The sequence below is a fragment of the Hippocampus comes genome, unplaced genomic scaffold (assembly GCF_001891065.2).
Source record: "Hippocampus comes isolate QL1 unplaced genomic scaffold, H_comes_QL1_v1.1 scaffold113, whole genome shotgun sequence".
Classification (NCBI taxonomy): Eukaryota; Metazoa; Chordata; class Actinopteri; order Syngnathiformes; family Syngnathidae; genus Hippocampus; species Hippocampus comes.
The window spans coordinates 1,142,442-1,155,221 of record NW_017806160.1 but is presented as its reverse complement, the minus strand read 5'-3'; the positions used below and the strand labels follow the sequence as shown (position 1 = coordinate 1,155,221).

Sequence of the window (12,780 nt, the reverse complement as noted above, 5' to 3'; positions counted from 1 at the left end):
GGAAAAGGGGTTGTCCGTCATTTTCAGATGATCAATTATGAACGCTACCCGTGGCCTCTGTGAAATGCTGCAAATTGTACTGCTGGGAATGCCTCTTGCTTGCAACTGACCGGTGCGTTTAAAAACGTTTGGGGACACTCGCGTAGATCTGCACCTCAGTGAACAGGCACGACATTGGTGAGGAAATGAATTTTATTTTACATTTCTTCTTGTCATTTTATTTCGTTAGTATTAAATTCATGGTAATGAAATAAAATGACAAAGATACAAAAATGTATCAAATAAATCTGCTCACCTGCAATTTATAATGGCGCATTGTAGTCACCTTCGTGCACGAAAGTTCGTTCAATCTCAGCTGCTCAACATTTTCAGTTATTTGCTGTTGTATCGCCGATTTTCAAAATGCAAATGATCTGTTTATTTTCAAAGAACAGTTTGTTTTGTTCTTGTTTGGTTGGTGTCTTATATGAAACTGCGACATTGCGCAATTTATTGAACAGACTTGTGTAAGATCACACAGCGTAATTTGGGTGGCATTTTATTTCGTATTTTTAAATCATCTTTTTATTTTTGACAATATCTGTAAATGTAGTTTCCTGCTCTTAATTGGGAATACATACTTGATGGTTTTAAATGCTCCTGAAATTAAGTGCTGCTTGACGAGCCGATATTGTGTATGTATGTGACGTCACTGAAGGCCTAAGGTTGAAATGCACGGCCCGCCACTGGGTATATTTGTACATATTGTACCTTGAGGGACAGAAATGGACCCCTACTGTACGCCTAGTTTGTCGCTTGTTTGTAATCTATTTTCACACGGCAGCACACTGAAGCAGCTGACCTTACGCCTAATGTGAAATAGCAACGTGAAGGTTGTGATATCTAAGGGAAACGCTGAGTGAATTCACCCAGCAGGTTGATAGACAGGGCAGGGGCAGCCGTGCTATTTACCCAATGGAAATTTCCACGGGTCAAGGTTGTTACAAGGCCGGGCTCTTGTGAGGATGGCCTGTCAGGCAGAGCGATGATTGTGTTGCATGGCGTTGAGTATTCCAGGACCCGAAACAAAATGTGTGCTCATCTTAAGTTAGTACGAAAGGAACGGCTATGTGCTCGCCATTCGGATTGAAATCTAAGGTTGAGTTTTGATGTGAAATCGTCCCTCGGCATGTTTTTTTTTCCGGACGCCTTCTCAAAGCACATCACACATTTTTCTGCTCTTTCTCCCAGCGCACAAGGTCTCTTGTGCCCCTCATGACGTCAGAGCTATTATGCTGGAGCACCACCTCCCTTCAGGGAGAAGACTTTACGATTGCAACCTGACACCGTTTCTGTGTCCTATAAGCCACTGAGCTGTAACTCACTTCAAAGGCAGGAGGCATCAAATCTCAGTGTGCCCATAAATTAAGCTGTCAGGTTTTGGCCAATGAGAGGGAGGCGCTAAATCACAGCCGTCACACTGGCAGCCAATGGAAAGACGATGGTAGTAAATCTGTCATGGCCGTCTCTGTTAACAGTGTTGTGGTGTGGTTGGGGAATCCACGGGGAGGGAGGGAAAGTGGGCAGATGACAGAGGGAGGGGAAGGAGGAGGGGCCAACAGGGGGCTCAGAGGTATGCCAGACTATATGCTCCTCTCCACATTCTTTTGCTGCGGCTACGGCTACAAAACATACATGCAGATTTGAGTCCCAACAACAAAGGGCTCCTGGACGATAATTTTTTTTCTGCATAAAACACGACGAAACATGCAAGGGGAAAAACTGACTTGGGAAACCCTTGTAAAGCTTTACGGCCACAATTGTGTGTGTGTGTGTGTGTGTGTGTGTGTGTGTGTGTGTGTGTGTGTGTGTGTGTGCGCGCACGCACTATGCTGACGGTCTACAATGAAAATGACTGACTGTCGTTCTTTAGTACTGTTTTGCATCAACACTGCTTCAAAAGTGTTGAGCGTTTGATAGGAGCAGTAATGCAGGAAGCCCGAGCTGTCATGACACAGCACCAGCAGGATTATGGCCTGTCGGGGTCAGCAGGAGGGGCAAGGTCCATTCCAGATGTGTCCCTCCCAGTTGCATGCGTGACCACATATACTTGCCAACCTGGGAAGCAAGGCTTGAAGAGTTTATTTGACCGGCTGCAGTGTTGAGTGCTTTTGCCTCCCGAATGAATCCACAAGCATTCTTCTGAAGCGTGCATTCAGGAATGGACTGCGATGGGAAACGGAAAATGGAGGGGAAACACATCACGACGAATATCTGCGGGATTAACAATGCCCTTGGTGGATCACTTTCATTTTCCGATCAAAGTTGGACATTTTCATCTCATAAATCTTACAAGTATCATAAAATAACTGGTCTTGGAAAGGCAAAGCTATTCCAGTCCAAAAGGGGAGGGAGGGGAAAAAGCTGTAACATTACAAAGCCCACCATTTTTTTCCACCAACCTGTAACGACATCCAATAAACCAAGCCAACTCACGTTGACAGTTTTATCTGACGTCAACAAAAAATAAACATTAGCATCAAAATTTACAGTCATTTTTGTCATTACAATGAATGCTCTTTTTTTTTCGGCGGGAGCATAAACAGCTTGCTGAATTATGGCGAAGGCGAGCAAGAGTGCAGTGGTGAAGGTGTTGTTTTTGGCCAGCGTTTTCAGGAGTAGTTGTGATTCTCCGTTCTATGGGAATCCATAAAGAGACCAAGAGAGGCCAGCGGGGGCCATAAAGCACGTCGGGCTGCAGTTGCTGCATGCAGGCCCAGGCCCATTCCTCCTCCTCCTACACAAGCACACGTGCATAAGCACTGGGCTCCAGCATGACCTTTAATGACCTCCCCTTTTTTCTCCATTCATTCACATTCGATTCCTCGTTATTCATACTCATTTAGTGAGTTATTTGGAGTTAGGGTAGTATCTTTACCTGGATGTTAGTGTTACCTACTGGCCGGAAATGTTGAAGCGTAAAATAGCCTTGTTAATTTTAATACGGCGCGTCATTAAATATCACCGCGGTCTTGCTCTTTGTCCTGCTCTGCCAATATAACGGCACCCGCTTGAATGTATTTACTGCCTGAGATCCAAAAGAGTGTCATTGTTTTTGTCAGTGTTGTTTCTCTAGTGCGAGCCACGCTGTCAGATGGCTGCTCAGGCTCATTGACTATGACATCAAGACTCTAAGCTCACCGATGACGATGGTTTATTGACTAATTCACACAGTGCACTCATGCACTGAGATACAAGAGAGACTCTCCCACTGTATGCATCGATCATGTGCGATGCTCGAGCCCACATGTTTCGGACATGTTGACTGCATGGTTATATACGTGTCAAGTCTTGGTCTGTCAAACTGTTCTGCCCGTTCTTGTATCATTATTAGAAGTTACCGTGCTTGGTTTTGTTTTTGTTTTTTTAACGATGATGAAAATGTAATCAGCGGATGGAAGCGAGTCACTGAGCTCATAGTGGCGCTTGCACTTAGGTAGCATGTAGCAGCAACATCGCGTCTATTCACTCTTTCATTGCAGCTCATAAAGAGGCTCTCATTCAAGGTTCTGAATCAGACTGGAGGCGAGCCGAGGAGGTAATAAGCCCCACAGGTCAGAGGCACGCAGAGCCGAAAAAGGCATTCATTGACTACTTACTTGTATGGTGCAAAAACACCAAGCCAGGCTTGCGAGTGTATCCGGGCCTTTTAGTTGGCATCTGCACCACAACACGCTGCATCGCAACTCGTTACATAGCTTTGCTAATAAAAAACGAGCATATGGGCTCTTTATGAACAGGATGATATACAAATGCTTGCTCACCAAATGATCACCACTGGAGCGAAACATTGGAAACCAAACGACAGAAATTGTGCGAATCAAATAAAAGACACGACAATATTTTTGCTTGTTTTTAAAAAAAAAGGAGAATTCAGCCTTACCCGTCGTTTTTTAACCACGTTAAAGCTTGAGTCAACGTGTCAGTGTCCTCTAGTGGACACATTGGTTAAGACGGTTACAAGCTTACCTCGTGGTTTTCCAATAAAAACAGCCTTGAGTGCACTTCATGATTGGTGTGTACCTGGTAGCTTGCCTGCATACAGTTCAGTACGTGTCCTTTACAGAGTTTCTACTGTAATTGTAACACACAAAAGAAGTGCCAGCAGGTCTCTTTACTTCAAGACTGTAACAGGATTCTGCCTCCCAGACATGAATGAAAGACATAAAGTGAATATGTTCCGACATCCACACGGGTCCAGACACTTAGCTCCAATCAAGGATATACAATTTCACAAAGGTGGAGAATGCCAACTTCATCTTTATTTGATCCTCTTAACCGGTGGAAGAGTGACAACATTTTTCCTTGGGCCATAAAGTTTTATTTCTCACATTTATTACTTGTTGCAGTCTAACATTACCCAAAATGTGTTTAAGATGTTTTTTTTGTTTTTGGTTAACACTCCTGACTATACGCATTTGTTTTATATACTTTGACGTTTAGACCAAACTGCCAAGTCTAATAAAATAATGCCGCAAGGAGAGAATTTCCAGCACAGTACTCGCTACATGTTCTTCTATTAATATTATTCTGTCGGAGAACATGCTGCAACGTGTCAATTACAAATTTAGGCAACAGTTTGGAAATGAAAAGACATCGGAATGAAGGAATAAACTGGAATCAGATGTGCTTACTATCATGGTTGCAAATTTGGTGAGAACCATTCCACGCTAGTCCAAGTTATCAGCGCGCATGCAGTGTATGGATACCGTTTGGAAGAATGCATGGAATCATTACATCTATTCCCGGTAATATTCATCGCATACCATGATGTAGTGCCCATTCTTGATCCATTTCAATCTGCAAGCCATCCTTCATTTGCATTCAAATGAGTGCATGAAGCTAGAGTAGGAAGGTGTGGAAGCATTCACACAATTTATGATGCAGGGCGGAAGAGGGGGAGGAATGAATCAATTAAGACCCCATAAAACATGCGCGCTTACATGAAAACCCAGGAAACGAGCCTGATCATGGCAGCATGAAGGAAAGAGTGTCCGTCCAAACTCCCAACTGTTGCACTGTGATGAACAAAACAGCAGATGGAGCGCTCGCCTCGATCGAGGCTGCAGGACAAAAGCCAGTGGAGGGAGCGCTGCGAGAGCCAAGTCAGTTCAACTGCTCACAAATGGACAGGAAAAAAAAAAGGCCGGTATCGGACAACTACACAGTGAGTGACAATGACATGTTGGACTCCATCAACAAACATTTATTCAAATTGTCTGCTGATGAAAGAAGGCAAGATGAAATGAACTTCCGCAACCAGTGATGACATTACAGTACGTTCTGATCAACGAATGATGAGAATAAAAGGGCATGCGTGGAATGTTGTCACCAGCTATGCTGAGATTGATTAGCGACCACGGAGCGATACGATGGCTTTCATCATGAAAACATACAAATAGAGCAGTCCAAACCCGGGGTAAGGGAATGTGCACCTTATCTGAACCCGCTATTCTACAAACAGCTGTACAGTAAGGATTTTTTTCCCCCAAAGGAAAAGACTGGATGCACCGGCTCACAGCAGTGATTGTAAGAGAGGAAAAGGAAAATGTGGATCAGTGCCATGATGAGCGGGCTGTGCAGCGGCTCTTCTGCTGCGACTACCGTAGAAGCGACCACTTGATCTGTTCTTTGGCAGACTGAAGCACCTGCGAAGGAAGCATTGTTTGAAACAAAAACAAACATGCATGCATGACATGAACAATCATCTCTCATTTGAGACGGTGACTTTATTCCTTAGGAAGCTGTTGCATTATTTTTTATTTATTTAGTGGGGGATTTTCAGCAGTCTGAGGCGAAGGGCATGGGGTGAGTAGAAGGAGGAAGAAGAGACATTAAGGCGTAGAAAAAAAAGTAGTGTGTTTCCGGTAACATGAAATTTCAGCATCGGGTCGGTAGGTCGGACAAAGTTTTTTTTTTTTAAATCTTTTTTTGTTTTTCCCCCCCACATCAAAAATGTAAACAAAATAACCATAAAACATAAAACAAGGAGACATTGAAACCCCCGCTCGCCGCCTTGGCGGCGAGAGAGTTTGGTACCCGGCGGCTGGGTGTTACAGCCATCTCGTTACCTCTGCGTCCCGCATCCTAGACGCATAATTTTCCCACAGGACGCACAGTTCAAAATAATGTGCGTTTTTGGGACGCAAGGAAATTTCTCAGTCAAAACAAACAAACAAACAAAAAAAAAAGTACGGCAAGCCTGAGGATTTCACGGTAACAATAGTTACCGGTAGCGTGTCGTTTCCGTGGCGTCATTTTAACGGTACCGAAAAATAGTTTAACCATTAAAGTCACCGCACACGACTTGACTGTGTTTTGGGGGGGACGCAACAGATGACGTTATGTGCGCATGCGGGTTGCTATTTAAGTCCGCAAACTGAGGAATCGCGCGGATGAAAGTTTGAGATGGCGGCGAAAAAAACTCACAAAGGTCTACTAATTACGACATTTAAGAAATGGGAATGCCAGTCTGATTTTTCGTATGAATCGTCCAAAGGGCATATCACTAAACTCACCTGGGATGTATGCACAGAACACGAGAGCGAGATACGACGAGAGGCACGATTACGAGGCAAGTTGGTCATTAGATTTGTAGGCTAATCGCTATGAAAAATATTATGAAACAGTATTGGTTATTCTATAATTTACTGGTTGTAGCATGGTACCTTTATGAATAAAACATTCGTCACAAGGTGTAGTAATGCTAATGTTAACTGTTGGTAGAACTAATGATGACGTGTTAAATTTGAAGGTTGTTTGAAAAAAATGCCGACCGTAAAGTTTTTTTTCGAGGTAGAAATTCTCGGTCGGTCGGGTTACCGAAAACACACTACTTTTTTTTCTACGCCTTAACCGTCCAGCTGGTGATCAACCAACACAACTTATTGCCTGTCTTTCCACTGTTACTGGAGGGCATTTGGGCCCTTTTCTGACAGCTGAAGTGAGGATTTTGGCTAGCATTAGTGGATGCCCTTTTGTTACCACATATTTGAGTATAGATACAGTATGCACATTTTTAAGTTACACAAATCCTAGTTATCACATTAAAAGCACCAGTGTCCAGTTAGTAAAGAAGTCTTTTTTTTTTCTTTGCAGGAGCACCAGGTCTGTTTTATTGTGCAGCCAACTGTTGAATGTTACTGTCTTGAAAAAGTAAAACTCGCAAGATATGGAGGTTTTACCAACCTGGGTGACAGTCTGCTCGGTCAAAGGCACATCATCCCCCTAAAAGAATCCATTTATTTTAGGATCACAGCAACCTTGCACAACGTGAACTAACAAGCTAAGAGGAGAAGAAGAAGGCTTACTCTGAGAGCAACACGATGAACAACTTGCTGAGGGTCACTCTCGAGGATCACCCTGCAAGAGGCAGTAAACACAAACTCAACATCACAACAATATCAACAGTCGCGCTGCGAAACCCTTATTAAGACGCTCACGGTTAACTTACCCTCCATCGACGATTTCATCCACAGCAAGGAAGAGCCCCTCCATATTGTCCAACAAAGCTCTACGCTCAACATTTTTTCTGCAGTTTCAGGAGAGAAAAATGTGCATGCAATTTTTTCTGAACTACTCTTTGAAAATGACATGTCGATTCCAAACGTTAATAGCATACCTTAACATCTGACTGAGGGAGTCAAACAGGCAGTTTAGAACAGCCATCAGCATAAGCTGTTAAATGGAAAAATAAATCACATTTTAAACGAAAATTGTTTCCAAGCAATTTCACAAGAATCATCGATGGATGATGACAACATCAGTGACTGTATCTTTGCTCTGATGTGATTTGGTTCCACGTCTAAAATGTCTTTTTTCTTTGTTACAGCACATATGAATGTTAAAGAAAATAACTCTCAATGGGTCAAAATGTGGTTGTGACAGGAATCACACAAGCTTAAAACATACCTCGTTTTCATGTGAACTTCCAATCACATAAAAGAAGAGGTCAATGTTGCTCTTGTAGACAACAGTGAGGCCTTCGAGTAATGCTATCTCACCTTGTGACACACATAGTAAACATATATTCCCCTCATAATCTAAACAGGCAAAATGTGCTTAATTTCTTTACATTGTAAATAGCATGGTGTCTCTTACTGTCTGTCCTGTGTGTTTTGTTGAATATGTTCTTCTCAAACGCTTTCTGTTCCTTCACTGTGGGGTATGTGTCATCATAATACTGTAGATACATGGAAATGGGTGTAATTATTGCGCAACCAATAGAACTGTCAAATTTTAAAGCAATAAATTATGTACATAATTTACTCCACCATACCTTGGCATACAGTCTGTCTCCATCATTGTCCAGAATAAGTTAGTAAAGAAGTCTTTTTTTTTTCTTTGCAGGAGCACCAGGTCTGTTTTATTGTGCAGCCAACTGTTGAATGTTACTGTCTTGAAAAAGTAAAACTCGCAAGATATGGAGGTTTTACCAACCTGGGTGACAGTCTGCTCGGTCAAAGGCACATCATCCCCCTAAAAGAATCCATTTATTTTAGGATCACAGCAACCTTGCACAACGTGAACTAACAAGCTAAGAGGAGAAGAAGAAGGCTTACTCTGAGAGCAACACGATGAACAACTTGCTGAGGGTCACTCTCGAGGATCACCCTGCAAGAGGCAGTAAACACAAACTCAACATCACAACAATATCAACAGTCGCGCTGCGAAACCCTTATTAAGACGCTCACGGTTAACTTACCCTCCATCGACGATTTCATCCACAGCAAGGAAGAGCCCCTCCATATTGTCCAACAAAGCTCTACGCTCAACATTTTTTCTGCAGTTTCAGGAGAGAAAAATGTGCATGCAATTTTTTCTGAACTACTCTTTGAAAATGACATGTCGATTCCAAACGTTAATAGCATACCTTAACATCTGACTGAGGGAGTCAAACAGGCAGTTTAGAACAGCCATCAGCATAAGCTGTTAAATGGAAAAATAAATCACATTTTAAACGAAAATTGTTTCCAAGCAATTTCACAAGAATCATCGATGGATGATGACAACATCAGTGACTGTATCTTTGCTCTGATGTGATTTGGTTCCACGTCTAAAATGTCTTTTTTCTTTGTTACAGCACATATGAATGTTAAAGAAAATAACTCTCAATGGGTCAAAATGTGGTTGTGACAGGAATCACACAAGCTTAAAACATACCTCGTTTTCATGTGAACTTCCAATCACATAAAAGAAGAGGTCAATGTTGCTCTTGTAGACAACAGTGAGGCCTTCGAGTAATGCTATCTCACCTTGTGACACACATAGTAAACATATATTCCCCTCATAATCTAAACAGGCAAAATGTGCTTAATTTCTTTACATTGTAAATAGCATGGTGTCTCTTACTGTCTGTCCTGTGTGTTTTGTTGAATATGTTCTTCTCAAACGCTTTCTGTTCCTTCACTGTGGGGTATGTGTCATCATAATACTGTAGATACATGGAAATGGGTGTAATTATTGCGCAACCAATAGAACTGTCAAATTTTAAAGCAATAAATTATGTACATAATTTACTCCACCATACCTTGGCATACAGTCTGTCTCCATCATTGTCCAGAATAAGAATTGCCTTCACGGTGTACAAAGATGGTTCCTGTTTTAAACAACACATCGTTACAAACAATAAAATACATTTGAGAGTTTAACAATAGCTGGTTGTGTCACTTCTACTAGTGGAGACGTAAACAAGTGCCAATTATTCCGGAACGACACAATGGTAAAAATAGCGAAAAAGGAGGACAAAGAATTTGAAACAACCATATAATAGCATATTGTAGCCCATTGCTCTGGGAAACGGGTGAAAACTGGACACGTCCACATCACCAGAAGCCACGAAAGTCAAGCTAACCAGCCGGAAGCTAACTATTTGACCAACAGTTTGTTCCATTTAGCTCTTGTAAAGCAAACGAACCAACGCGGTCTCTTTGTTGGCAATAATATTACACGGCCTAGTTAGAAACCGAAAGCTTCTTCGACACAGCGACGGTGTCAAAACTAAAATAAGAAGCTCCATTACCAATATGGTAGTATCCATCTTGTTTCTTGTTAGCGAAGCCTCTGTAGTAGACCTTCCGGAACTCACGTGACAGGTTCCAGTGCGTAAGGCTCTTTTCTATTGGCTGGCGCAGCTTCCGCACAAGCAGGAAACAGGAAGTCACATAAGCGAAGGAGTATTCTTGCAAAATTAAATCACCCAGCAGTCTTCTTCCCCAAAAAGCACAAGTAACGAATGTAGCAATTTGTTTGTTTGTTTGTTTGTTTGTTTGTTTGTTTGTTTGTTTATTTTAAGGGGTGGTGGGGGGCCTTTATGAATTTGAATGAGCGAGTCAAACGCAAAACCGCATGCATTTCCTTTAAAAGGACACTAAATGATTTTCTGTTTGTCACGCATTCAGAAAAGCACTCCGTTAATCTGGAACGCTGCAGCGAAGCCTTGTTTATTGCTAAAGGTACTTGGTACGTACTTTTAAACAGTTCAGAAACCACAGTTGAAACCAAACAAATACAAACGTACAGCACAAATATGAATAAATCAAACATTTACATTAAAAAAAATCATAAAAAGTTCTTGATGAGCAAACTAGTATATATCCATCCAAACATTTTCAACACCGTTTATCCTGAACAGGGTCACGGGCAGTGCTGGAGCCTATCCTAGCTGACTTGGGGCAGAAGGTAGACAACACCCTGAACTGGTTGCCAGCCAGTCGCAGGGCACCTGTAAAGTTAGTTCTTTTACCAACTGATGGCACAGCATCAAAAGCACCTGGCACTTCAGTATTTTGCTCATGGTCACTTGAACATGATCACAATTTCTGGGTTAGGAGACAACCACTCTACCACTGAGCCATGAGTTATGATCCGAAATAAGAGTCTTTTGTAAATCAGGACCCATGGATCCCAAGCCAATCTGCAATAAACAAGCAATTGTAGTGTTTCCCAACCACTATATTATGTTTAACTTCACTTAATTTGTCTGAAAATTATAATTTATTTACTGCAATAATATATTTTTGAGGTGGCTCGGGATCTGATTAGGATGCCTCCTGGATGCATCGCTGGTGAGGTGTTCCGGGCATGTCCCACTGGCAGGAGGCCCCGGGGACGACCCAGGACACACGTGAGAGACCGTCTCCCAGCTGGCCTGGGTACGCCTTGGGATTCCCCGGGAAGCGCTGGAAGAAGTGGCTGGGGAGAGGGAAGTCTGGGCTTCCCTGCTAAAGCTGCTGCCCCTGCGACCCGACCCTGAATAAGCGTTAGAAAATGGATGGATAGATGGATGGATATATTTTTGTTCATCTATCTGTGCCAGCAACTTACAGGGACAGGCAGAACAATTAAAAAGCCTTCCACGAGATGGCAGATGGTACAGTTAACCTGCGAGTTACTATTTACATGACAGAATAACGGTTTTGTGCTCAACGAAACAGCCCCAAATTTGTGAGTAAATTGAGACAGCATCATGATTATTTCTGGACACGGTAAAGATATTTCTGGGGGGGGGCAATGAGATTTTGATTTTTCTAAGGTAAAATATGTATCAACAAAGCTTGAGAAAAAGAGAGCCATTGTTTTAATAAATTATAGGAATGAAGGAGGGACAAGTAAGATACAAATCAACAACAGTGTGATATCACATGACCTTTGTGTGAATAAAAGACCCATCCATCTATCCATTTTCTAATCTGTTTATCCTCACAAGGGTCGCTGGGGGTGCTGGAGCCGATCCGAGCTGTCTTCGGGCAGTAGGCAGGGGACAACCGGAACCGGTTGCCAGCCAAATGCAACAACCATCCACGCTCACACTCACACCAAGGGACAATTTAGAGTGTTCAATCAGCCTGCCATGCATGTTTGTGGAAAGTGGAAGGAAACTTGAGGCACGCAGGCACGGGGAGAACATGCGAACTCCATACAGGAAGGCTGGAGCTGGAATCGAACCCTGCACCTCTGCACTGTGAGGTCGACATGCTCACCAATCGCCCACCATGCCGCCCTGAATATAAGGCAATTCTGTAAATGTGTTACAATTGTAAATGTTAAAATATCTTCAAAAATACAATGACTTCGACACAAAGTTGCATCACTGACATGTTTTCAATTTCCAAATCGGACAGAGAAATTTTTTTGGTGGAAGGATTACATGTGGACCACATTGGTCTGCTTCTGCTCATCTTTTTTCTTTTACTTTTTTTTTTTTTTTTCAATACCCTCCTACATTCAACCAACTCCAATTATCCTACCTCCCACTTCTGGGAAGCATTGGGGAAACCAGGCCAATGGGGTTTTCCCTCTATCTCGCTCTATAAATGACATCACAGTTTGGCCAGACTGTGAGATATTTTAAGTTCAGCGTTTTAAAAAAACAAAACAAAAACATAGCTGTGTATCGTGGTGAAGGCAACAGTACAGTATTGTTTTATTGCAAGGAACACATAAGTATTTGAATTCAAAACAACATTGCGGGCTACAATGACGGTTCAAAATGTTTTTTAAAGTTAAACCGCGGATTTCAAATTTGTATAGTAAGTCAATGATTCCCAACCAAAGTTGGGTGACGAGTGCCAGCGAGTGGGACGCAAAACAATTAAAATTTTACAACTGTGGACCGCAAGGGCCACGGAGCAACGTATTTGACCATTCAAATAAATACATATGACTGTAGCTGTCTGTTGCTGTTGCCAAGGAGATGCTCAGTTACAATTCGGATTCCTGCCACTCCATTTCACACAAAAT

At 42.4% G+C, this 12,780-nt stretch overlaps 1 protein-coding gene across 2 annotated transcripts; it reads right to left on the bottom strand.

Moving 5' to 3' along the window:
- Positions 1-5,222: 5,222 nt before the first annotated feature.
- copz1 (COPI coat complex subunit zeta 1) lies at positions 5,223-10,188 on the bottom strand. Of its 2 annotated transcripts, none has more exons than XM_019895622.1 (9): positions 10,061-10,188; positions 9,569-9,637; positions 9,391-9,472; positions 9,202-9,293; positions 8,912-8,967; positions 8,744-8,821; positions 8,601-8,652; positions 8,479-8,517; positions 5,223-5,687 (listed from the first exon to the last, which is right to left on the bottom strand). In XM_019895622.1, the coding sequence occupies exons 1-9, from the start codon at positions 10,076-10,078 to the stop codon at positions 5,640-5,642; spliced, it is 534 nt and encodes a 177-aa protein (XP_019751181.1). In that variant the 5' UTR covers positions 10,079-10,188; the 3' UTR covers positions 5,223-5,639. The 2 variants fall into 2 exon arrangements, with proteins under 2 accessions (XP_019751181.1, XP_019751182.1); XM_019895623.1 differs by lacking the exon at positions 8,479-8,517 and adding an exon at positions 7,228-7,266.
- Positions 10,189-12,780: the final 2,592 nt, after the last annotated feature.

Excerpts from the sequence above, each read along its gene's own strand:
- copz1 (XM_019895622.1), bottom strand. Across the intron at positions 8,822-8,911 it reads TCCCTCAGTCAGATGTTAAG|AAAAAATGTTGAGCGTAGAG; the intron begins GTATGCTATTAA and ends CTGAAACTGCAG. Across the intron at positions 8,653-8,743 it reads GATGAAATCGTCGATGGAGG|GGTGATCCTCGAGAGTGACC; the intron begins GTAAGTTAACCG and ends TGCCTCTTGCAG.